Below are 23854 nucleotides of genomic sequence, written 5' to 3'. Positions count from 1 at the left end.
GCGGTCTCTGGCTGAGTGTGAAGAGGGGCCCCGAGTCCATGGGGATCCCTGAAGGGCAGGAGAGGCGGGTCCCCAACGAGGTGTGAGGGCAGACCCAGGCGTCTCAGTGAGAGTTGTGCAGTGAGAGATGGGGGGCCTTGTGGGTTAGGACCCTTGTGCCCGTGCAGGTGGAGGGGACAATGGGGGGCTCCATCCTGCGTCCCGTCCGTCACTGTGGCATGGTCGTGGGCATGGTTGTGGGCTCCTTGGCTCTGCCTTACGTCTCTGAGGATGATCCTCTTCCTCGCACGCGTTTTTATCTGTCGTGTTGGTGTCACTGAGGAGGTGGCCGCCTGGGATTGGTTCTAGGAAGGAAACTGAAGAAAACTCAGGTGTTTCCCCATCCTGTCTTTCTTTCCACTTGGTGCTTTTCTGAAAAAAACAGAAGGACAGGAAAGGTGAGGACAGCTGAGGTGGGGTTTGCTTGGAGGAGCCCTGCCAGGCGCACAGCTGATCGCTGCTCCTTCAGCGCGGAGGAGCATTCGGGACTGCCACTCTCTTCCAGTAGCAGAGCCGGCGCTTGGCAGAGGCAGAAGCTAGTCCCCTCCTCACCTTCTTGGTGGCTCCCAGGGGGTGTGACAGTCGTGGTTTCAGGTGGTGGTCAGAGGGCCACTGGCTTGGCTCCCACTGAGGGCCAGGGTGGATGGATCCTCGGTGTGGCTTGTACCTGAAGAAGCAACAACCAGGGTGTTTGGACGGGGAAGCTGGGACCCTGCAGGAGGCGCCTCCGGCTGCTGGGCGGTGCCAGAACAGTGCGCCCACCCCTGCAGACAGACTCTCAGGGCATCCTTTGTCTTTTGTTAATTATTTTGCAACTTAAAAGTCACCGTGCTAGAACACATAGTGGGTGCCAGGGCTGGGGAAGGGATGGCAGTGAGGGCTCAGTGGGGAGGGTTCCTTTGCAGATGGAAATGTGGAACTGGATAAAGGTGGGGTTCGCACAACATCGTAAATGTGCCAAATGCCACTGAATCCTTCACTTTTTAAAAATTACTCTTGTGTGAATTTTGCCGCGATTTTTTAAAAAACTAAAAAAAGTAATGAAGCATCCTGTTTGGGGCTGGCTCTGACTTTCGGGCCCAGGACGTAGACAGCCTCAGGGCAGGCCTGGCAACACCATCTTCCTGCATGGTGCTGGGCTCCAGCTGTGTGTTGGGCGACTTTGGCTGAGCGGGAGCCCTGGTTTTGTCTCTCTCAGGTCTCCTGTTGCAGCAGCCCCGCAGGGAGCGCCCGGCAGCCCTGCCAGGTCTGAACGGGAAGATCGTGCAGGGGAGGGCATTGTGCTTGGGGCAGGTGGCGGGGGGTGGGGTTGGGGGGGCGAGGTTCTCATTCTCTACTGGTTGCCCCCTCCATCCTGAGTATATTTGTTTGTGAGGATTGTCACAAGTCCCGAATCCAGCCTTGTGCACAGTGGGTGTTCCCGCTGCTTCCTTTTCAGTGTAGAGAGAGTCTGGGTGAACAGACAAACCATGAACCTCAGTATGCATACTTCACCCTGGTGGGGGAGAGATGCCTGGAGTCTCATCACCTGTAGATGTGGTCCTGGGTTTGAGGAGTCCGTCTTGGGTTTGAATCCCTCCTCTACGACCGGGGAGAGGGAAGTGGCTTCCCCACTGCTTGCTTCCGGCTGTGGGGCCCACGTAGCTGTGCGTCGGCTCCCGCTGCCGGCACCCTCTCCTCACTGTGTCCAGAACTGGCCACATCATGTGACCTGCTGGCATCTCTCAACAGAAACACATTGTGAAATAATAGAAAATATGTATATTGGTCTCTTCTCCCCCTGGCTCCTCACACAGGACTCCAAGACCCTCATAATTCTTTTGTTCCAGTGAGGTGACTCTTGGTGGGCTCCTGGATGGGGCTGGTCACAAGAAAGACCAGGTGTGATTAGAAGCCTGGAACTTTCAGCCCTACCCCCATCCTCTGGGGAGGGGGAAGGGGCTGGAGATTGAGTCAATAGTGGATCGTGCCCACGTGATGACCCTCCATAAAAATCTCTAAAGTATGAGGTTTGGAGAGCATCCAGGTTGGGGAACACATCCATGTGCGGGAGGGTGGTGCACCCCAGCTCCACGGGGACAGAAGCTCCTGCACTTGGGACCCCTCCGGACCTTGCCCGGAGTGCGTCTTCACCTGGCTGTGCGTCTTCACCTGGCTGTGCATCTGTGTCCTTTATCACATTCTCTATTACATAATGAGCCAGTAAACATAGTTACATGTTTCCTGGAGTTCTGTGAGCTATAGTACAATGGCTTGGGTTCCATTGTAGATGGAACCCAAGGAGGGGGTCATGGAAACCCTGGTTTACAGCTGGTTGGTCAGGCGCACAGGTGACAACTTGGGACTTGGATTGGCGTCTGAGGTGCAGCTGTGTCTCGTGGAACAGCCCTCAGTCTGTGGGGGTCTGCGCTGTCTCCAGGTAGCGAGTGTCACAGAGGAGAGTTTCCTCTTCACCAGCTGTGACTTTAGCACAACCTTTCCGCGTGCTGCCTCTCATGTCTGGCTGCAGACGCAGCTGAGTTCCTTTGGTGAGGCAGGGAGCTGGGCTGCTCTCCTGGGTGATGCCCACCCTGCTCCCCGGGTCAGGCTTCCAGCCCCACAGCTGCTTTAGGCAGGGTGCACCTGGATTCGCCCACCTCACAGGTCCTCAGTTACCCTGAGGTGGGACTCGAGTGTGTCAGTGTAACCGTTTCAGAATGAACAGCAGCGCCTCGTGTGGCCACCACCTCTGCTCGTCCTTATGTGAGACAGAACTCATTCAGGTGGGCCTAAGGCCAGGACTGGAAATTGAGGGAGAAGTTAAAATCCTCCAAGAAGTTACCGAGTCCGTTGTACTGCTCACCGCATGACAGGCCAGTAAGTCGAAAGATGAGTTGTTGGGGCAAGGAATAGCAACTTTATCCGGAAAGCCAGCAGACCAGGAGGACAGTGGACTAGTGTCCCAAAGAACCCAGTTAGAATTTAGGCTTCTTTTGTACTAAAAGGAGAGGGCGTATGGTTAGTTGTTGCGAACTTCTTGGAATCCTTTGTTCTCAAAGCTGTCTGCATAGGTCTGGTCACGTTCCTATAAACCTCCAACAAGATAAATGTTATGCTCTGTTTTGCAACTTTTTATCTCTATATGAATGGAAAAGTGATAAACCTTTAAAGGTCAGAACTTTGAGAATGGGCTATCCTGTGTATTTCAGGCTATAGGCAACATTCTTTTAGTGATTAACTTGTAGCAAAAGCAATAGAATACAAAGGTTAAAGCAAAAGAAACAATCCAATATGGAGTCAGATTTGTTCTTCCCTATTACAAAGTTTCCGTTAAAAAGATTCAAGCAAAGTGTTTCAATGTGAAACATCCAGTCTTCCCCTGGAGGACCACAACATTGGAACTGGGAACTGGCTCGTCCTCCTGCCTGACATTTTCAGCACATGCTCAAATAGATTTTGAGCATCCAAGAATCATGTGGGATCTGAGGCGCTGGGGTCAACTCGGGCCGCCTCTGGGCATGGGTTCAGGGGCATGTGGTTTGGTCGTGACCCTAAGGGAATACGTCGATTGGGGTGTTTGGAGAAGCTCGGACCTCAGCATGGGTCTCACTGTCCCAAACGAACCATTTTCGTTTAAATTGGGGGTGAGGAATAGAGGACAGCTTCCCTTCCCCATTTTCCTGAATCTCAGTCAACTTTGACAGCAGAACTGAACGTAAGTGAAAGAACTCTGTGCTCTATCCGGGGCAAGCTGCTCTCACCGGCCGCCCTCTTGCCCCGTTCCAGAACATTCACGCACAGCTAGGTGCCTGCTCAGCACACCTGAAAGCTCCTGTGTGATGGTGGGTTGCTGACATTGCAGAGCATGAGCTCCCCTCCCCGCCCAGCACAGGTGCAGGCCCAGGGAAGAGTCAGGAGGGCCCCTGGACGGGGACAAGGCCCCACGCAGGAGCTCTGGGACTTTATCCTGAAGGCGAGCAGAGCTGTTTCAGGGCAACCTGGTTTCTTCACAATGTAGCTTCTCCTTAGAGCGAGGGTCTCAGGTCTCTGGTCAAGGCCTTCGGAGGCCAACAACCAAATTGGGGTGTGTGGGGGGGTCACTTCTGGGTGAAAAGAATGCAAGGAAACCAGAGAAACCAGGACGGGCTCAGAGTTGAGCTGGGTGTTGGGCATCAGGCAGGAGGAAGGGGCCCCAGTCAGGGCCTGTGTGAACATGGCTTCTTCTCTGCCTTCTGTGAGTCTTCTGGGTCCTTCTACAAATCCAGAAATCAAACAAGGAAGGAAGGAATGACCTAAGCCACCGCCACAAGTTCAAGTTCACTTAACATAAGATTAGGCACAAAAATCAGAATAACACTCAGATCTAAAGAACGTTTTTTTGTTTTGTTTTTTGTTTTTGGCTGTGTTGGGTCTTCGTTGCTGTGCGTGGGCTTTCTCTAGTTGTGGTGAGGGGGGGCACTTTTCATTGTGGTGCGCAGACTTCTCATTGAGGTAGCTTCTCTTGTGGAGCACGGGCTCTAGGCATATGGGCTTCGGTAGTTGTGGCATGCAGGCCCTAGAGCGCGTGGGCTTCAGTAGTTGCATCACGTGGGCTCTAGGGTGCATGGGCTTCAGTGGTTGTGGCGCGTGGGCTCAGTAGTTGTGGCTCGCGGGCTCTAGAGTGCAGGCTCAGTAGTCATGGCACACGGGCTTAGTTGCTCTGTGGCATATGGGATCTTCCTGGACCATGGATTGAACCCATGTCCCCTGCATTGGCAGACAGATTCTTAACCACTGCACCACCAGGAAAGTCCCTTGGTGCAGTTTTCATGCTTATGTTTGACCTGAGAGTACAGGTCCTGAGCTCTGCATGCAAAGCCATCCTCGTGCAGTTTCCCCAGAAGGTGGCTCATGGGAGTCAGGATTTTTACATGCGAGAGAGAGGAAAAAACTATTCCCTCGGGCTTCCCTGGTGGCGCAGTGGTTAAGAATTCGCCTGCCAATGCAGGGGACACGGATTTGAGCCCTGGTCTGGGAAGATCCCACATGCTGCGGAGCAACTAAGCCTGTGCGCCACAACTACTGAGCCTGCGCTCCAGAGCCCACGAGCCACAACTACTGAACCCCGAGCGCCTAGAGCCCGTGCTCTGCAACAAGAGAAGCCACCGCAGTGCGAAGCCCGCGCACTGCAATGAAGAGGAGCCCATGCTCGCCGCAAGTAGAGAAAAGCCTGTGCGCAGCAACGAAGACCCAACACAGCCAAAAATAAATAAATAAATTTTAAAAAAAAAACAAAACTGTTCCCTCTATCCATTTAGGTTTAGTGTCTGGGGTCCCACAAATTAAACTGACCAAAGGCAAATTAACTGGAGAAAATGTTTATTTCTTATTCATTTGGAGGCTAGACCTGGGGGCTTATCTACCCTTTTAACAAAGAGCAATAAATTGTGGAGAAGTGACAAGACAAAAAGGGTTTCTGCTTACAGGGAACTAAATTTGGGAAGGTAAAGATATGGGGGAAGTAAGGGAGGATGAGGGTTATTTTAGTGAGTTTGTTGTGAGGCTCAGCCTCCTGCAGTCCTTTGGGTGATTAGCGTTCTCAGGTGGTTAAGCTGTTCCCTTCCTCTTGGGAGGGAAGGGATCGCCTTTATGAAGGGAAATTTATAGGCTGTCTCCAGGCAGAAAGGGTGAGGGCAGAGAATAGCCTTCCAGGAAATCATTTGTCTCAGGTGTTGGACTTCCCGCGACTTTCCCGGCTCTGGAGATGCAGCCCTGCCTGGGAGGCTTTCTTTGGGGTTCGCCGTTGTGGGTTCAGGGAGCTCTCACCTGCCTTCACACGGACCGGCAAGGAGCGCAGAGATCCACATCAGGTGTAGGAACTGGAATCCAAGAAAACTGATGCAGAGGCAGCAGATTTGAAAGCCTTTCTGTTTCATGGACTTCAGTCCTTGGCCTTTTCTTTTTCTTTTCCCCCCTTTATTTGTTTGTTTATTTTGGGCTATGTTGGGTCTTTGTTGCAGTGCGCAGGCTTCTCACTATGGTGGCTTTTCTTGTTGAGGAGCACAGGCTCTAGGTGCACAGGCTTCTAGAGAGCAGACTCAGTAGTTGTGGCACACGGGCTTAGTTGCTCCGCGGCACGTGGGATCTTCCTGGACCAGGGCTCGAACCCGTGTCCCCTGCATTGGCAGGTGGATTCTTAACCACTGCGCCACCAGGAAAGTCCTAGTCCTCAGCCTTTTCTGCCTTCCGAGCAAAGCTTAGGTCTCTGTGTGTTTTTAATCAGCTGCTTTTTCTTCCAACAGCCAGTGCTTTTTCTGTTGCAGGCAAAGCGGAGAGATTCACCTGCTGAAGGCAGCCAGAAGGCCAGCGAGCAGGACAGTAAGCAGGTACTACCCGAGGCGAGATTTCACGTTCTCTTTGCGACTAGACTGCTGCCTGTGTAGCCCGTCACTTACCCCTGACTCACGCCGTGACCTGGTTAACATCCATTTATAAAACAGCTACATTCTTATATTCTTCTTAAAGTCATCTGTTCCATGTGTCCTTTGTTTTAATGTTTTAAAAAGTGTGCCGTACCTTGGAAACAACAGAACCAAAACCTCTTAAAGTTTCCCCCACGGGGAAATAAGAGGTGCCCTTCGTGGCCCTTCTGTGTGAGCGTCCCCGGGGCAGCCGTGACAAAGCTCCACAGACCGAGGCTTAAACAACACGCAGTGATTCCGTCTGGAGCCCGAAGTCGGAGACAAGGGTGTCAGCAAGGTTGGTTCCTTTTGGGGACCTCCGTTCTTGGCCTGCAGGCGCCGTCTTCCCTCTGTGTCTGTGTCTGTCTCCAGTGGTCCCTTTTCCATCAGGACATCAGTGCTATTGATCAGGACCCCCCCCAACAACCTTGTCTTAACTTGATTCCCTCAGTAAAGACCCTGACTCTAAGCAGGTCCCGTTCAGAGGTGCTGGGGGTCAGGACCCCAACATCTGAGTTTTGGGGGCACAGTTGAGCCCATGGCAGCATCCAGGGTGAGCCTGGCTTGGTCTCCCTCTCTCGGGTCACAGTCTGGAGTTGTTTTCACCTCTGAGAGAACTAGTGATCAGAAACTAGTGATCAATGCATTCTTTCTCCTCCAAGGGAGGCTACATGGGGGCTTCCCGCCGTGCCCCCCCCCCGCCCCCGCCCCCAGGCTTCTGCTAAGTCAGGCCCTTTCTCTCTGTTCTGTGCGACATAGCTTCCTGTACGCTTGGTAAACCAAGTTGTTTGAGAAACAGGTTTTTTTCTCTGGACACAAGGATGCTTGTTTTCCTATCACTGTAAAAGGCAGAGGGAGCTTTACATGCTCCGGAAGGCCTGGGCTTGGCAGGATGCGCAGCGAGCACTCACTCTCTCTGGCGGCTTGTCACCTGTCTCTGCTCTGAGCTTTATTTTAAATTCCCAAGTGGACAGGCCCTCACAGTTCCTTTTCTTCTGGTTTTCTTAGTGCCCTGAAGGTACCTCCTGGGGGATTTTTCAGGGCAAGATGTTCAGGCACTATTTTTCCATTAGAAGCTTCTGAAGCACATTTTTGAAATCAGCAGGGTGGTTGAAAGTAAAAATACAACCCAGTTATCTTGTCTTTTTTTTTTTTTTTAAAGAGATTGAAATCGAGAAGTTGTTCATTAAGAATCTGAAACATGAAATGTTAACAGTAGTGTAACCAACAGGGTACGTGACCGCAGTCTCAGGGCTGAGGAGGAAGGGCCTGGAAAGGAGTGGGGCTCACGGCGGGGGAGCCCAAGATGGCTGGGAGGTTCCCAGTGTGCGAGCTGCCCTCCCCCTTGGGCGCTGTGAGTAGACTGGCCAAGTTCATCTACCAGCCAGCACTCACCTGCACTCAGAGACCCCCTCCATCCTGTCCCAAAGCCAGGCCCGGTTGGAAAGCCAGAGGGCCCCTAGGCCAGGTTCACTGGTCCCAGCATTTCCCCTGGGACCCCTGAAGTTCCCGCTCTGTTTGAAGGGTCGGCTGGAATGCCCAGTGGACGCCGTGGCTATGAGGCCAGCCTGGTGGCTCTCTCGGGTGAATGGTGCTCAGATGCTGCTCCAGGCACCCCTTCCCTGCATGTGGGCGCCGTCCGCTCTGGCTGGAGGAGAATTCTGGCCACCTGTCCCTGGGACCTCCCATCTCCTCTGAGGCGGCCGCAGGACCCCATGTCCCTGGGCCTCAGCAGCAGCTCTTGTTTCTGGGCCTTCGATCATTGGGTCAGAGTGGGGAACACAGGGCGTGTGGTGTTTTCCTTGATAAACTGAGGCGGTTCAGTTCGCTGGTTAGCCCAGCCCACTCCCCAGTGTCCGTCTTCCTTCCCAGGGGGCCCCTTTCTTAGACACCCCCTGCTTGCTGGGCGGCACTCGGTGGTTCCTGCCGAGGAAAGCAGCTCCGTGCTGTAGCCGCCCATCGCTGCAGAGTCCAGGCTCCGAGACCATGGAGACAGTGTCCGCGGTGCGCAGACCCCAGCCCTCCAGGACTCGCTCTGTCCCGCTCTGAGAGGCAGCCAGTGGTGTCACCTCGTGAGAGCAGAGCAATTGGGGGACTCAGTTCTCAGCGAACAGGCGGGCTTTCCAAGTTGTCAGTCTGATGAGTCCCCAGGTCACCCCAAGCTTACCCTAGCACACGAGTGTGTCTCTGCTACTCAAAGACAGGCAGATGGGAAAGCTTCCTGACTTTGGGATTGGCAACAATTTCATGGATGTGACACCAAAAGCATAGGCAACAGAAGAGAAAATAGATAAATGAGACTTCATTGAAATTAAAAACTTTCGTGCATCAAAGGACACTGTCAACAAACAGAGTGAAAAGACAGCTCATGGAATGGGAAAAATATCTGCAAATTATTTATCTGATAAGGGGTTAATATTCAGAACATAGGAAGAACTCCTACAACTCAACATCAACAAAACAAGCAACCTGATTAAAAAATGGGCAAAGGGGGCTTCCCTGGTGGCGCCGGGGTTGAGAGTCCGCCTGCTGATGCAGGGGACACGGGTTCGTGCCCCGGTCCGGGAAGATCCCACATGCCGCGGAGCGGCTGGGCCCATGAGCCATGGCCGCTGAGCCTGCGCATCCGGAGCCTGTGCTCCTCAACAGGAGAGGCCGCAACAGTGAGAGGCCCGCGTACCGCAAAAAAAAAAAAAAAAAAAAAAAAAATGGGCCAAGGACTTGAGTAGACATTTCTCCAAAGAAGATACACAAATAGCCCACAAGCACATGAAAAGATGCTCAATACCAGTTGTCTCTAGGAACATGCAAACCAAAACCACCATGAGGTACCACTTCATGCCCATTAGGGGACAGCTGCTATTAAAAAAACAAAACAAAGAATAACAGGTGTTGGCAATGATGTAGAGAAATTGAAGCTTTTTTGCATTGCTGGTAAGAATGTAAAATGGTGCAGCCGCTGTGGAAAACAGTATGGTGTTTCCTTGAAAAATTAAAAATAGAATTACCTTATGATCCAGCAATCCCATTTCTGGGTATATACCCAAATGAATTGCAAGCAGTGTCTCGAAGAGGTATTTGTACACCCATTTTCACAGCAGCATTATTCATGAAGCCAGAAGGTGTGAGCAACCCAAGTGCCCATTGGCGGATGAATGGATGAGCATAATGTGGTCCATCCATACAGTGGAATATTATTCAGCCATAAAAAGGAAGGAAATTCCATCACATGCTACAACATGGATCAACCCTGAAGACTGTGTTAGCTCAGGCTGCCATAACAAAACACTAGACTGGCTGGCTAACATACTGGAAATTTATTTTCTCACAGTTCTGGAGGCTGGACATCCAAGATCAAAGTGTAGGCAGGTGTGGTGCCGGTGGCTGGCGTCTTGCTATGTGCCTGCACATCCTTTCCTCTGTGCCTGTGCATCCCTGGAGTCCCTTCCTCTTATAAGGACACCAGACCTATCGGATCAGAACCCCCTCTTATGACCTCATTTAACTGTCACCTTAAAGGCCCGATCTCTAGATACAGTCACATTGGAGGTTAGGGCTTGAACATTCGGATTTTGGGGGGACACACAGTCCACAGCAAAGACATTATGCTCAGTGAAATAAGCTAGACACAAAGGACAAATCCTGGGACTTCCCTGGCGGTCCAGTGGTTAAGACTCCTCACTTCCACTGCAGGGGGTGAGGATTTGATCCCTGGTTGGGGAACCAAGATTCTACATGCTGCGATGAGCAGCCATACAGTGGGATGCCCCCCACCCCATACAGTGGGATCCTGTTTGATCCTGCTTATATGAGGTCCCTGCAGCTGTCAAATTCATAGAGACAGAGAATGGAAGGGTGGGTGTCAGGGACTCGGGGAGGGTGGGGAGTTAGTGTTTAATAGGACAGAGTTTCAGTTTGGGAAGATGAGAAAGTTCTGGAGATGATGGTAGTGATGGCTGCATAGCTGTCAATGTATTTAATACTGCTGGATTGTATGCTTAACAGTGGTAAGATGGTCAATGCTATGTTATGTGTATTTTACCACGAAAAAGAGAAACCGTGCAGACAAAGCTGGCGTAAGGAGGGGCACGCCTCCCCCATTTTGCTGTGTCACGTCTGGCTCTCCTGGTGACAGAGACCCCACTCTCCACCCATCCTGCTACATCTGTAATCACTGTGGGTGGCCTCAGGGAAAGGACCAACCAGGATGTTGTCATCGATTTTCAGGACAAAGTGTCACCTGATGTCTTCAAGGGGGCACGTGCTCCTGCAGTATGAATTTTTTGGGTGGGTGAAGTCACGGCAGCTCCCAGCTAGGCTCCATGCGTGGGGTTTAACATGGGGTGTCTGCAGTGCCATGGGTAGGTTCCTGCCATTCCTGCCTCGCCCGGGGATGGGGCAGTGGCTGCGGCGGGAGAGAGGAAGAAGGCCTGTGGTCACACCTCCCACGGCTGGAGGGATGGAAAGCCAGGTTGTGGATGGGCAGGTGGGCCCACCTCTGAGCTGAAGCCCAGGGAGAGCTGGGGGACGTTGCTCTCCAGACCTCTGTAGTTTGAGTTACTACTTTTTTTTTTTTTTTGTGGTACACAGGCCTCTTACTGTTGTGGCCTCTCCCGTTGCGGAGCACAGGCTCCGGACGCGCAGGCTCAGCGGCCATGGCTCACGGGCCCAGCCGCTCCACGGCATGTGGGATCTTCCCGGACCGGGGCACGAACCCGTGTCCCCTGCATCGGCAGGCGGACTCTCAACCACTGTGCCACCAGGGAAGCCCCCGAGTTACTATTTTTAAGTTTTAGTCTCAAGCATACAATGGCGATCAGTCCCAGGGTCTCTGCAGTCATGGAGCAATGGGTTGTCACCTGGGGCCTCTCTTGAGCAAAGCCAGTTGCTGGGGGTAGACCGTGAACGCCAAGAAGGAGGCCTCAGGGCTGGGAACACTTGCTCGGAGAAGCTATTCTGTGCCAGATTGGTCTCTTACACACTGTTCAGTGAATTTCCTTTTTATTATGAGAATTTCACTAGGAACCCCATCTCCTTGCACTTGGTCTTATAGCACCCCTTCCCTCCCCCCCCACCACGGTTAACTTTTCCTATATTATTTTGAGGCAAAACCCAGACGACATACCATTTCACTTTAGTATAGCTTCTGACTCTTGATTTCCTAGCAGCCTCTGAGTGTGCACCCAGACATGACTGTGTACAGTGTGGAAAGCCCTGAGGTCTGACTTCGTAGGTCTGTCCTGGTTCATTTTTATCACATCCTTTTCTGTGCACAGTGCCCTCCACATTACTGGCTATTCATCCAAAATTGTGCCAATTCTTTTAATCTATCAAAGATAATGTGAATTGCCCCAATCTTTTTCTTTTGTTGGGTAATGAGGTCATAGGATTATTTTTTTTAATAAATTTATTTTTGGCTGCTTTGGGTCTTCGTTGCTGCACGCGGGCTTTCTCTAGTTGCGGTGAGCGGGGGCTACTCTTCGTTGCGGTGCACGGGCTTCTCACTGCGGTGGCTTCTCTTGTTGCAGAGCACGGGCTCTAGGCACGCGGCTTTAGTAGTTGTGGCATGTGGGCTCTAGAGCACAGGCTCAGTAGTTGTGGCGCATGGGCTTAGTTGCTCTGCGGCATGTGGGATCTTCCCGGACCAGGGCTCCAACCTGTGTCCCCTGCATTGGCAGGCAGATTCTTAACCACTGCGCCACCAGGGAAGCCCCTCACGGGATTATTTTGTCGACGTCTTCAGAAGCAGTGCTGGCTGTCTGCTCACGTCTGTGGTGGGTTGTTCTTAGGCTGCCTCATCTGCTTGTGAACGTCCTTCTCTGAATCTTTATTATCATGATTCTTATTATCATCATTAGATGGGACACTCTCTGGATACATTTGTTCCCGTCCCTGGGTGATCGACAGCTCGTGATTCTGCTGTCATAGTTATTGTAACTAACCAGATGTTTAAAGCCTCTCTAGAATCTCTGGAAAAGTAGTCGACTTTCTTTATTTTGTTTTGGGGATAAAAGTGGGCCAGCCCATCCGTCTCGATTCTGTCATTCTCTGTCACTGTGCTGCCATCACATTGCTGTCCCTGAGCAGGGCGCTGGCTCATCTTGTTATGTCTTTGCACAGAGCCACCTGGCAGTGTTGGCAGTGGGTCACCCCCTCGCTCCCAGCGTGAGTTCCAGCCTCGCATCCAGCCTGGCATCCAGCACTGGCTCAGGCGGCTCCTCGCCCACCGCTCTGCCCACTGTCTCAGCTCGTGCCCACCCTCTTGACCCCACTGGCAGCGCCGTCGAGGCGGTCCCAGGTAAGTCTGGGGCTCTGCTCCCATCTCCCCGACGCCTCTTTGCACTTCCCTTGACGCCTTCCAGTATGCATGGTGTATGCTCATGCTCAGTTTGTAGAAGAGCATTTTCGGTCACCTGCCACTTTGGCTGTGTTGCCCGTGGTCTAGGAAATGCCTGCCTCGCTGGGGGCCTTGGGCTGCAGAGGGGATGAGGAGCCCTCAGGTGAGGCAGCTGGACAGGCCCCACAGGGCAAGGCAGAGCGGGCAGTGCCACCCAGCCTGAGACCACCAACAACAGGAGGCTTCAGAGAAATGAAATGGGGGCTGTGAGGGGTGGTGAGGGCACCTGAAGACGGGGGACGGTGACAAGAGTGAGGAGCGGGGATGAGGTCACAAGGCATGGGCACGGCTACCGGCTGCAGAGGGGTTCTTGGCCGCTGGGAGTCCTTGAGGGTTTGTGGACTGATGACTGGTGTGATTGGACCCGGGGGACCTGTCTGGCAGCTGGATGGAGGCGCAGAGCCCAGGTTGGGGCTGTCGTGAAAGCTAAGGGAAGAGTGGAGCTGGTGGGTGAGATGGTGCCTGTCAGGGCCATACGGGTCACCTGGCCCTCTCAGGCCACGTCTGGGTGCACCTGGCTGCACCAATAATACTAGCCAGTTTTGGGAAGTAACGGAATCCTCAGAACTGCCCTCTGGCCCCAGGAGGAGGGCCCTTGCTGGCCTTTCTGCAGTTGGGACCCAGGACCCAGAGTGCACACCCCACCCGCTTTGGGGCTAACAGGTGTAGACTGGATTGTTTTCCCATGTAGTTTCATTCAGGTTGTATCCTTACTAATGCACTGCATGAATAGAAGGGGTAAACTCTGAAATAAACAGGTGCTGGTTCCAGATTTTCTGTGTTTAATGGATTCAGTGGAATCATTTCAGGGCCACTGGGCAGGTTCCTTTCTTTTGCCTTCCACTTCATATGAACAGGCGGGAACCTCCGGAGTTCATTGCCGGGTGGCTGGCAAAGGGTGGAAAGACTAGATCGACTGTGGAAGGACCTCAGGGCTGTGGGCAGCTGACTCTAAGTGACCTCCGAGGGCAGGGTCACGGCCTGTTCATCCTGACCCACATGGCGTTGGGTTGAGCATGTTTTACCTGAGTGGGGTCCAGCCTGAGCCGCGGCAGGCGGGCAGGGTAGGAGCAACCGGCAGGCGGCAGGGCTCGGGACTTGCCGCGGAGACCCCACTTTAATCCGAGCAAAGCAGCCCGGCCCCGCGATGGTTTTCGCACAACCTGGGTCCGGGGTCCCGGCACGCCGCCTCGCAGCGCCGGGAGGGGCAGGTGCTGGTAAGAGGAGGTGAGGGGCGGGGCAGCCTACGGCTTGCGTCACCAGGGTGGGACGGAGTATGTCGGGGGCGGGGGCATCCCGAGGTTTGCGTCACCGGGGCGGGGCAAGTCGGGGGCGGGGCGATCTAACATTTGCGTCACCAGGGGCGGGGCCGGCGCGGGCCGGGCGGGGCGAGGGCCGTGTTTGAATCGGCAGCGGCGGCGGCGGCAGCAGCAGCAGCAGCAGCGCGGGGCGCCGGACGCCGGGACGGTGAGTCAGCATCGTCAGTCCCGCGCCGTCAGGGTGCGGGTCGTCGTTACCCGGAGCTTCAGATAGAGCGGTGCGCCAACTCCCTGTGCTAGGTGCGCCTTCCCTTCTCCCCAGGTGGGCCAACTCCCGTCTCTCCAGGTGGGCCAAATCCGCTCCCATGTGAGGTGCGTCTCCCCCTCCTCCCCTCCCCCAGATCTTTCCCCTCCCCTCCCGGTGCTCCTCTTACCGGTCTGCGGTACCCGCGCCCCAGGCCAGGTGTGACAGCCAGGGGTTGGTACCAAGGTCTTCGGGGTTGCGGAATGAGGCGAATACAAACATCCCCCCTTTAGGAACCTGCTCTGCAGAGGCGCCCGCTGCTTCCCTGCGTGGGCGCCAGCCGCGGGCTTCTCCAGGGAAGCCTGCATCGCCTAGCGGAAGGGGGTCTCTCGCTCCCCGAGGACGGAAGGGGGTCTCTCGCTCCCCGAGGAGGACGGGGTTCCTGCCTTGTCCTGCTGCGAATCGAATCGCCGCCTGCACTGTCGGAAACTCAGACCAGCAGTGAGCGGGTTTGCCAGGTGCTTCTCCATCCTCTAGTTAGGGGAAGGACAGACCGCCAGGGGGCATCCTGCCCCCTCCCCGTGGGTGCAGGGGAGCACCCCCACGTCAGGGGTTCCCCATTCTGGCCTCTAATTCGAGCACTGACTGTGTGCATTGTTCCCGTGTGTCCCATGGTCCTGGGGACCTGGGCACCTCTTGAATGTGCTGTGTCACGTCGGGAACCGAGCTTTGCCAGGGCCATTACTCAGCAGCTTTCAGCTAATTGCTTGTTAACATCTGGGCGGTTACTGGTACTTTGGCAAGGCGGGCTCCGGGTCACATGGCACAGTTTACCTAACTGGGTTCACATAGATTTTGAGTGTTGTCAGTTCTTCCTTTAAGAGAACATCTCAGAAGACCTGGGTCTGATCTTAGGGAACAGTGGGGTGTGTAATAGGATAAGAGACATAGTGCTGGTGAAAAAGTGGGCCAGGACACCTCCTGGGAACGCCAGTAACCGCCGCCACCCCCCAACCCCCGCCTCCGCAACACAGGCTGTGGTTTGTCGGGTGAGATTTGGCCCCTATTGTGCCCTGCCTGCACCTGAGCGGGGCAGGGCAACAGAGGTGCCCCTTTATGCTGAGTCATTGGGTGGGGGTGGGGGAGTGGGATGAGATAAATCACTTCAAGGTAAGAAAAGGCTCCTGCACACAGTTTATTTCCATCCATCCGTCCATCCCTTCCTTCATTTTATGTGCCTTTGTTATTAAAAAAATGTTTCTGGAACTCTGCCAGCTTTGAAGCAGACCACCCCTAACCTGATCCCACCACTCCAGGTGTGAAGGGCTAAGTCCATGTTGTCAGGTCCTCCTGACCAGCATGTCCAGGACAGGAGCTCAGGACCCCAGGCAGAGCAGATGTGCCAGGCCAGCACAGGGAGCGTGGGTGGTGGTGGCAGGTCAGGCGTGTAGTGGGTGGGTCAGGGTGCTTGCTGTCAGCGGGTGAGTCTGCACATCAGCCAGCAGTGGTCCAGGCCTGGGCTGGACCGCACAGTCCAGGTGACATGCAGGGATGGAGCAGGGGGTGATTCTGAGAAGGGTTTTGGAGTCTGGGCAGGAGTTTTCTCAGGACTAGTGAGGCTAATGGAAGCTGTGGCAGGCTGTAGCCCACAGCAGTGTCATGGCTTAAAAGACAAAGGAGGAGCCATTGCTGGGGTGGGGAGGGGCAGGGTGGGAAAGGGTCCTGCTGGGGGAGTGTGGACTGGCTCGCCAAGGGGTACATCCTTTCTGGGAGGCAGGACTCAGGACACGAAGAGGTTGTCATCACAGAAAGGTTACTCCTGGGACAGAGCAGGTCGGGGTGAAGGGGCAGCCTGCAGAGATGGCTAGAGCTGGGAGCCCTAACTGGTGTGGGTCAGAGGAGGAGGAGTTGAGGGCTCCTCTGGGCTTCTGCTCAGCATGTGGGCCCAGGTGCACCAGCTCAAAGGAGGCACCTGTGTGCGGTTTGATAAGGAGCCAATGCTGCAGTGGGGCCACTCCTGCTAGGAGGAGGCAGTGTGGCCATGCTGGGGGACGGCTGGGGCGTCTGCAGATGAGCACTGCAGAAGTCACCTGTGTCCGGGTGTGGACCAGGCACAGGAGGGGCTGCCGGGCTCCCATGGAGGGTGGCAGGGCCAGGATGTGGCCCCAGGCAGGGGAGGAAAGAGGGACAGGGCCACCTTTGACCGGAGGGGTTTGGGGGTACAGTGCAGGGCTGGAAGGCAAGGCTGGGGTGACAGTTTAAAGAGTGAGCTGGAAACTGGGGACAGCAAGAAGGAGGGGGTCACCCGACTAGGGGCAGAGTTGGGTGAGGGGCTACAGGGCCTGTGGTCATGTCCTGGGGAGCAGGTGGGAGCCAGAGGCTGTACCCTCTGTGTGGAGTTCACATTAACAGGAGACAGGTCTGTCTGTGGAGGAGTCCTGACAGGTCTGGGCCCCTAGGTCTGCGGGAGGCACCCGTTCGAGCACCACAGCACAGCCTGGAGAGGACAGGTCGGTGTGTGTGTGGGGGGGTGTTTCCAGGTGGTCTCGATTGTTGTGAGTTAAATTATGTGCTCCCCAAAAGATATGCCTCCGCTGTAAACTCTCCGCCCCTGTACTTGGGAGTGTGACCTTATTTAGAAACAAGTCTTTGCAGGGAATTCCCTGGTGGTCCAGTGGTTAGGACTCCACGCTTTCACTGTCACGGGCCTGGGTTAAATCCCTGGTTGGGGAACTAAGATCCTGCAAGCTGTGCGGTGCTGCCAAAAAAAAGAAACAAGTCTCTGCAGATGTAATTAAGGTAAAATGAGGCCATTAGGATGGGCCCTAATTTGATATGACTGGTGTTCTTATAAGAAGGAAATTTGGACACACAAACACAGGGGAGGGAAGACCACATGAGGACAGAGGCAGAGGTAGGGCTGGTGTGTCCACAAGCCAAGGAATGCCAAGGATTGCCAGCAGAAGAGGCAGGAGGGAGAGTCCCTGGAGCCTCAGAGGGAGCCCAGCCCTGTGCACCTTGACCTCAGCCTCTGGCCCCAGAGTGGATTTGCATGAGTAGAATTGTGTTGCTGGAGGCCACCTGGTATGTGGTGCTTGGTTTTGGCGGCTCCCGGACACGAATGGCCCTGCGTGCTTCTAGATGTCGGGAGGCATCCTGGGGAGCAGGAGGCACTTGCTGCAAAGAAGCGTTGAGAAGCAGGGCCTGGAGGGGGCACCCACAGAGGGGAGTGGAGCCCCCAGGAGGAAAGGGGGACTGTGCAGGCCAGAGGCGGGTGCTGCCCCCACGGTCCCAGCCCCGCTGTCTCCCTGAGGGGCTCGGGTTGGTCTTTTCTTCCTGTCACCACTCTTGCATCAGGCCACCTTCTAGTCGCCTCCATCCTTGGATGTGGGCATCGGGTGCGTCACATGAAACTGTTGGCGGGGCTGGTCCAGCTGTGCAGGCGCTATTGTCACAGTTGGGACAGCGCTGTGAGCAGCGCTTCACGTCTTCCTGCCGCTGCCCCAGGACTGAGGAGCTTGGGGTGCTGCCAGCCCAGGGCCTGCATTGATGTCCACAGCGTCCGGTGTCACAGGCTCAGCTCCTTTGGCCTCCTCACACCCCAGAGCAGAGGTGGAAACTCCAGGGGCCCTGGCCCGGTTGCCACCCTGTGTTCACCAGCCCTTCAAATAGTTCTTCCTGCAGTGCCGTACAGTCAGGGGATCCCTCTGGGCCGAGGGAGCCTGTGCCCCATTCCGTGCTCCTGGCTGTCGTTGCCAGTGGGGCCAGGACCAGGTCGTGTCTGCAGGTGGCGGGGATGAAACAGGGAAGGAAACAGACGCGGGGCCCCCTCGTCCGCCTTCCCGGGTGCGCATGGTAGCCTCGCCCTGGGGCAGAAGCTGCGCTGGGACCCCAGTGGGCCGCTAAGCGCTGGCATCGGGTGGGAGCCCTCCCCGTGGTTGGCTCAGTGGTCCCCATGGGGGCCAGGCAGGGAAGGGATGGGGCTGCCCATTAGGCTGGACCCCAAGTCTGCTCTGCATGTGTCTGGCTCCTGACTCCTCAGAAGTCACACGTCTCCTGCCCCGTTTTTCCCCCCTGAGTGTGGTAGAGGGTCTTTCATTTGAAAGGCAGCAGCCCCCTCCCTGGGCGTGGGTCTCTCTGTTCCAGAGCCACAGTCTCATCCCCTTGCCCTCTTTTTTTTTTTTTTAATAAATTTATCTGTTTATCTATTTATTTTTGGCTGTGTTGGGTCTTCGTTGCTGCCGTGGCCTTTCTCTAGTTGTGGCGAGTGGGGGCTTCTCATTGCGGTGGCTTCTCTTGTTGCGGAGCATGGGCTCTAGGTGCATGGGCTTCAGTAGTCGTGGCGTGTGGCCTTCAGTAGTTGTGGCTCGCGGGCTCTAGAGTGCAGGCTCAGTAGTTGTGGTGCACAGGCTTAGTTGCTCCGCGGCATGTGGGATCTTCCCAGACCAGGGATTGAACCCGTGTCCCCTGCATTTGCAGGCGGATTCTTAACCACTGTGCCGCCAGGGAAGTCCCCACCTTGCCCTCTTGACTCTTGGATCAAATGCGGCCACCCCAGCCTCCCGGCTCCTCCTTCCTCTGCTCCTGGGGGTCTGGCTGAGCCCCAGGGGGTGGGGGGGCGTAGTCAGAGCTGAGCTTCCTCCTCTCTGGGGTGGGTCTGACTTGATGCTGCTCATTGGGTTGGACACTGTCCAGGGACTCTGACACTTGGCACCAGGCAGCTGGGGGAGGGGCAGAGGTGGGAGGCTGACCCAGAGCAGGCAGTTCTGACGAGGGTCCCCATGGTCCACCCCTGGGCTGGGGGCGTTGAGTGCCTTTGTGGCCTCTTGAAATGGGACTTGGTGCATCTGACCAGGCGTCATGGGGCACTGAGGGGCCCTGCGGCCAGCAGGGGGCATGGGACTGAGCCACACAGGAGAGGCTCACCTGCCTCCTGGAAGGGGTGCTTTGGGAGAGCAGACCCCAGAGGGGGGTTGGGGAGAAAGGTTCTGAGGTGGCAGAGCTCCTTGTGTGCTGTGCCTTCGATGTCACCATGGTTTGCTGCGGTCCTGCCTGTGACTTTGTGCTGGGGAGGTCTCTCTGGCCCCACGCTGTGTCCCAGGAGCTCCTGCAGCCCCTCCCCTCGGTTCCCAGTCCACAACTTCCCTGAGTCGACCCTGTGGGGCTGTGGGAACTTCGGGGGTTGGCAGGCCTGATCTTGGCCACCCCAAGACAGCTTCCTGCTTGGTGTCAGGTCCCCAGGGTACAGGACCCCAGGAGGGAGTGTCAGGTGGGCTCAGCGCCGAGGGGGCCATGTTCCATTCCCCTGTCCCTTTAACAGACAGGCCTGGGGGGCACCGAGGGCTGCAGCAGAACACCCAGCTCAGTGCCCCAGGGGAGAATGGATGTGGGTCTCTGCTGTGACCTGGCTGAGGAGGTCAGCGCAGGTGCCACCTGAGTCGTCCGTGAGCCGCTTTCCCCTGGACGTGGCCGTCCTGGAATTTTCTTTACTAGTCAAGCATGTTTATTTGGTTAGATTTTACCAAATGATTAGAAGTTGAGTCAGTGAGATGAGGGCTGTGTTGCTGAGGCTAGTAGATTGGCCCCAAGCCCAGACGGGTCCCCTCCGCCACGAGAGCCTGGCTTTCCCCTGCGATGACGCCGGTTCTGTCCTGCAGGATCCTCCTTAGACCTTCACCTTGGTGACATCAGCCTCGTGCCCCCAGATAAGGACCTGGAGGAGCACGACAGCCGTGACCTCGGACCCACAGGTAGTGCCTGCACCCGGTGCTTTCCAGGGCCTTCTGTTGTGGCTCTAAGGTGGGAGGGGTCCTGTCTCCATCCCTGCACCCCCCACCCTGAGGTCCCTGCAGAGGTGGGAGTCAGGGCTTTGTGGCCCTTCTGAGATGTTTAACCACTGCATTGGCATGAAGACAAATGTGTTAACATTAGATACTGAATCATTCTGTTTGACCTAAAAGTTTATCTTTCTTCTTCTGTTACTTTTTTAAAGATTTATTTATTATTTATTCAATTAATTTATTTTTGGCTGTGTCAGGTGTTAGTTGAGGCATGCGGGATATTTCGTTGCGGCGCACAGGCTTCTCTCTAGTTGTGGCATGTGGGTTTTCCCTCTCTAGTTGTGGTGCATGGGCTCTGTAGTTTGCGGCATGGAGGCTCTCTAATTGAGGTGCCCGGGCTCAGTAATTGTGGCGCGAGGGCTTAGTTGCCCTGAGGCATGTGGGATCTTAGTACCCTGACCAGGGATCCAACCCTCGTCTCCTGCATTGTAAGGTAGATTCTTTACCACTGGACCACCAAGGAAATCCCTCTTCTATTATTAAAAGAAACCATTTCTGGGGGGCCCAAAAAGTACTGGGACCACCATGCCCATGGACAGGTCGGCCGGGCAGGGCCTAGTGTCTGAGCAGTGAGGGGTGCAGCCACGCCTCTCTGGGTGGGGGTCCCCCCAGCACCCCCACCCCCGGTGTCCACCCGCTCCATCAGCTCGGAGCGGTGCTGGGGGATTCCTGGGGCAGAGGATCTTGCTCCACCCCTCGCTAACCCGGCCCCTCCGCCCCACGCAGGTCAGCGGTCGCTGGGGGGCTCGGCGCCCGTGGCCATCCCAGGCTGCCTGCCCCGCTCCCCATCCCTGCAGTCCTCGTCGTCCCTGTCCGCCTCCCCACTCGGCTCCTTCTCCCAGTCCCTGTCGGGGCCGCTCGTCTCCTCAGCCATGACGCCCCCCCAGCAGCCTCAAGCCCTCAAGTCGGAGCCCCGAGCGCTGGGCCCCCCAGCCCCGTCCTACAACTCCTTCGGTGAGCGGGGCTCTTGGGGCTCCAGGTGCGGGAGGCGGCCACAGTGTGGCCCATCCCATCCCCGTGTCTGCTGCTCGGCGCAAGGTGCCCTGGGCAGGGGGCCTGGGGTTTGCACCTGAACCTCTGTGGGGGTGTCATTGTGCCTGGGACCCCGAGCCGCTCTCGTGACACCACCATGGCGAGACCTGTCTCACCTGCAGGCTGCGGGGGTGTGATATCGCCAGAGACCAAGCGCAGAACCAGACAGATTTGCAAAAACAGGAAACTTGATTTAAGTTTCTTTCCTTGAGAAATGTTATGCGATCTGTTTTGTTTTAAAAGAGTTGATATTTTAAAGTATCTGTTTTAATTTCTAATGAAACATGGATGTCAATGGATGTCGCCCATGCAAACAAAAACCCTTTGGGGTCCTCCAGATTCTAAGTGCGTAAAGGGTTCTGGGACAAGAGTCTGAGCACTGCTGCCTCCAGGATGCAGCCACAGAAACGGATTTGTTTCCTTTTCTGGTGGAGAGATTGGGGTCCCCAGAGCTTGCTGGGGAGATGCTTGTGAGGTCCCAGCACAAAAGCAGGCTGACATCCGGCTCCTCCACACTCAGGCTTGAATGGCGTCCCCGGCAGCATCTGGGACTTTGTCTCTGGCAGCTTCTCTCCCAGCCCGTCACCCATCCTGAATGCTGGCCCCACGGCCCCTTCAGGCGCGAGTCCAAACAGTGCCGAGCTGGCGCGGGTCAGGCGGCAGCTGGAGGAGGCCAAGAGGAAGATCCGGCAGTGGGAGGAGTCCTGGCAACAGGTGAAGCAGGTGAGCCTGGGAAGGGGCCGCCGCGCAGGTGAGACAGGCCTGTGTGTGGCGGCTGCCGGCCCCGTCACTGCAGCCCCTGGGTTTCAGGCCTGTGACGCGTGGCAGCGGGAGGCCAAGGAGGCCAAGGAGCGGGCGCTCGCAGCCGACAGCGCCCGGCAGCTGGCGCTGCAGAAGAAGGATGAGGTGGAGGCCCAGTTCCGACGGCTGCAGGAGGAGCTGGAGGGCCGGGGCTTGGCCTCCATGCTCCCCGGGCTGCGCAGCTGTGGTGACATCAGCGCCATCCCCCTGCCGAAGCTGCATTCGCTGCAGAGTCAGCTGCGCCTCGATTTGGAAGCAGTGGATGGGGTGAGTCCGGGTCTCGTTTTCAAGGCACTGGAGGGGGTGCATGGAGGTGGTGGGGAGCCGGCCGAGCAGCTTCCGTCCACTCCCACCTTCGCCTCCTCTTGGAGGCCATGCCCTCGTGGACAGGGGCCATGTCGCCTCACGCGGCTGGAGGTCTGGTGGTGTTTGGGGCACCTCCCTGGGTCACCCTCCAGGGTCCCTGGTCACCCCCTTGCCTGGTGTAGCGTGAAAGCCGCTGCCCTCAGCTTAGTTGGAAAATCCTTCCACACCCGGGCATTTTGTTAGAACTTGGGGCATTGGGAAGGCTCCACAGCTCTGCCTCTCAAACACTGTCCCCTCCCTGGCTCACGGCCCAGGCCGTTGGGATGCACACCTCGCATCCATCTCCAAGGCGCCATCATCCAGGTTTTGGCTGCTGTCGGCCGGAGGCTGGGTCCCAAGTTGGGGTCCATCCTGACCTGGCCCCTCCGTGTGGCCACCTGCCTGGCTACTCTTCCCACACCACGTGGTGGCTCTGGCCCCGGGAGCCCGTCCCCACCCAAGGGTCTTCTGGTGAAGCCTCTCCCACCCCATCTTTTTGTTCCTGGGTGGCCCCCAGCAGGGGAGTCCACCCCACCCTGACCCTGGGCCCGGCCTGGGTGGGGGCGGGGTACCCCCTGACTGCGTCTCCCCCGCAGGTGATCTTCCAGCTGCAAGCGAAGCAGTGCGGGGTGTGCGGGGAGCGGGCCCGCAGCGCTGTCCTGCGGCCCTGCCAGCATCGTGTGCTCTGCGAGCCGTGCGCAGCCAGCGCACCCGAGTGCCCCTACTGCGCGGGCCAGCCCCTGCCCTGGTGACGGCCGCCTTGTCGCCCGCCTCCTGGTGCCACCGACGTCGGGACCCCAGCCCCAAACAGACCACCCACGGTCTCGTACTCTCCTCACAGACCCTGAAGGCCGTGTGGGGGGCTCGGCGGGCAGGGTGACTCTGCGGGGTTTGTGGTCCTGACGCCACTGTGACCGGATCCTGGGAGTTCACATCCCGAGAAGCACTTTGTAGACGGAAGCGTTTAGGCAGACGTTCCGAGTTGCTATAAGCTGCTTTGAGGTTCATGTTTTTAATATGCGATAATATGAAGCTTTATACGTGTACTGTGAACAGAGTATTTCCTATCGGTCTATTGTTAATCCATAGTACGGTAAACACATTAGGTTTCATATCTGAAATTAGTACTTATGAAGTGAGCATTTATCTAGTAGTGAGAAATGCCTAGGATTTTTACAGTTTCCAAATTAAGTGCAAACTAATAGTATTTATAGCAGAGTGATTATTGAGAGACACATATACATGTAGATGTTTTTAATTTTATGAAGGGAACTCATTTCCTGAACACGTGCACATTAACTGGAGCGTCAGTGACAGCGCCCTGCGCCTGCGGCCTCCCGCTCAAGTGCCTGCGCCTAGGAAAGCCAAGGAGCTGCGTGCTGTCCTTTCTCCCCTGGACTTGGTCAGCGCGGTGACAGTGAGCAGGGCAGTGGGGTGGGAGACCCGACGGGGCGGGCGTCATACTGACTGTGCAGAGC

General features: G+C 55.9%; 1 protein-coding gene across 3 annotated transcripts in view; it reads left to right on the top strand.

Annotated features, from left to right (window-relative positions):
- UNKL (unk like zinc finger) overlaps positions 1 to 23736 on the top strand; it is a gene marked incomplete at its 5' end in the record, with an annotated part of 43412 nt that extends 19676 nt beyond the window's left edge. The window contains 7 exons of one of the 3 annotated variants that reach the window (XM_079945687.1): positions 6321 to 6383; positions 12579 to 12756; positions 20016 to 20108; positions 20925 to 21152; positions 21751 to 21953; positions 22041 to 22302; positions 22973 to 23736. In XM_079945687.1, the coding sequence (XP_079801813.1) occupies positions 6321 to 6383; positions 12579 to 12756; positions 20016 to 20108; positions 20925 to 21152; positions 21751 to 21953; positions 22041 to 22302; positions 22973 to 23256 (1311 nt within the window). In that variant the 3' untranslated portion in view covers positions 23257 to 23736. Of the gene's footprint in view, positions 1 to 6320; positions 6384 to 12578; positions 12757 to 20015; positions 20109 to 20924; positions 21153 to 21750; positions 22635 to 22972 lie in introns of those variants that run through there. The other 2 variants (XM_079945688.1, XM_079945689.1) reach the window with 2 other exon arrangements.
- Between the last annotated feature and the right edge of the window lie 118 nt (positions 23737 to 23854).

This window comes from Stenella coeruleoalba, assembly GCF_951394435.1.
Source record: "Stenella coeruleoalba genome assembly, chromosome: 15".
NCBI lineage: Eukaryota > Metazoa > Chordata > Mammalia > Artiodactyla > Delphinidae > Stenella > Stenella coeruleoalba.
The sequence above is the reverse complement of the archived record's forward strand: the minus strand, read 5'-3'. Positions and strand labels throughout refer to the sequence as shown.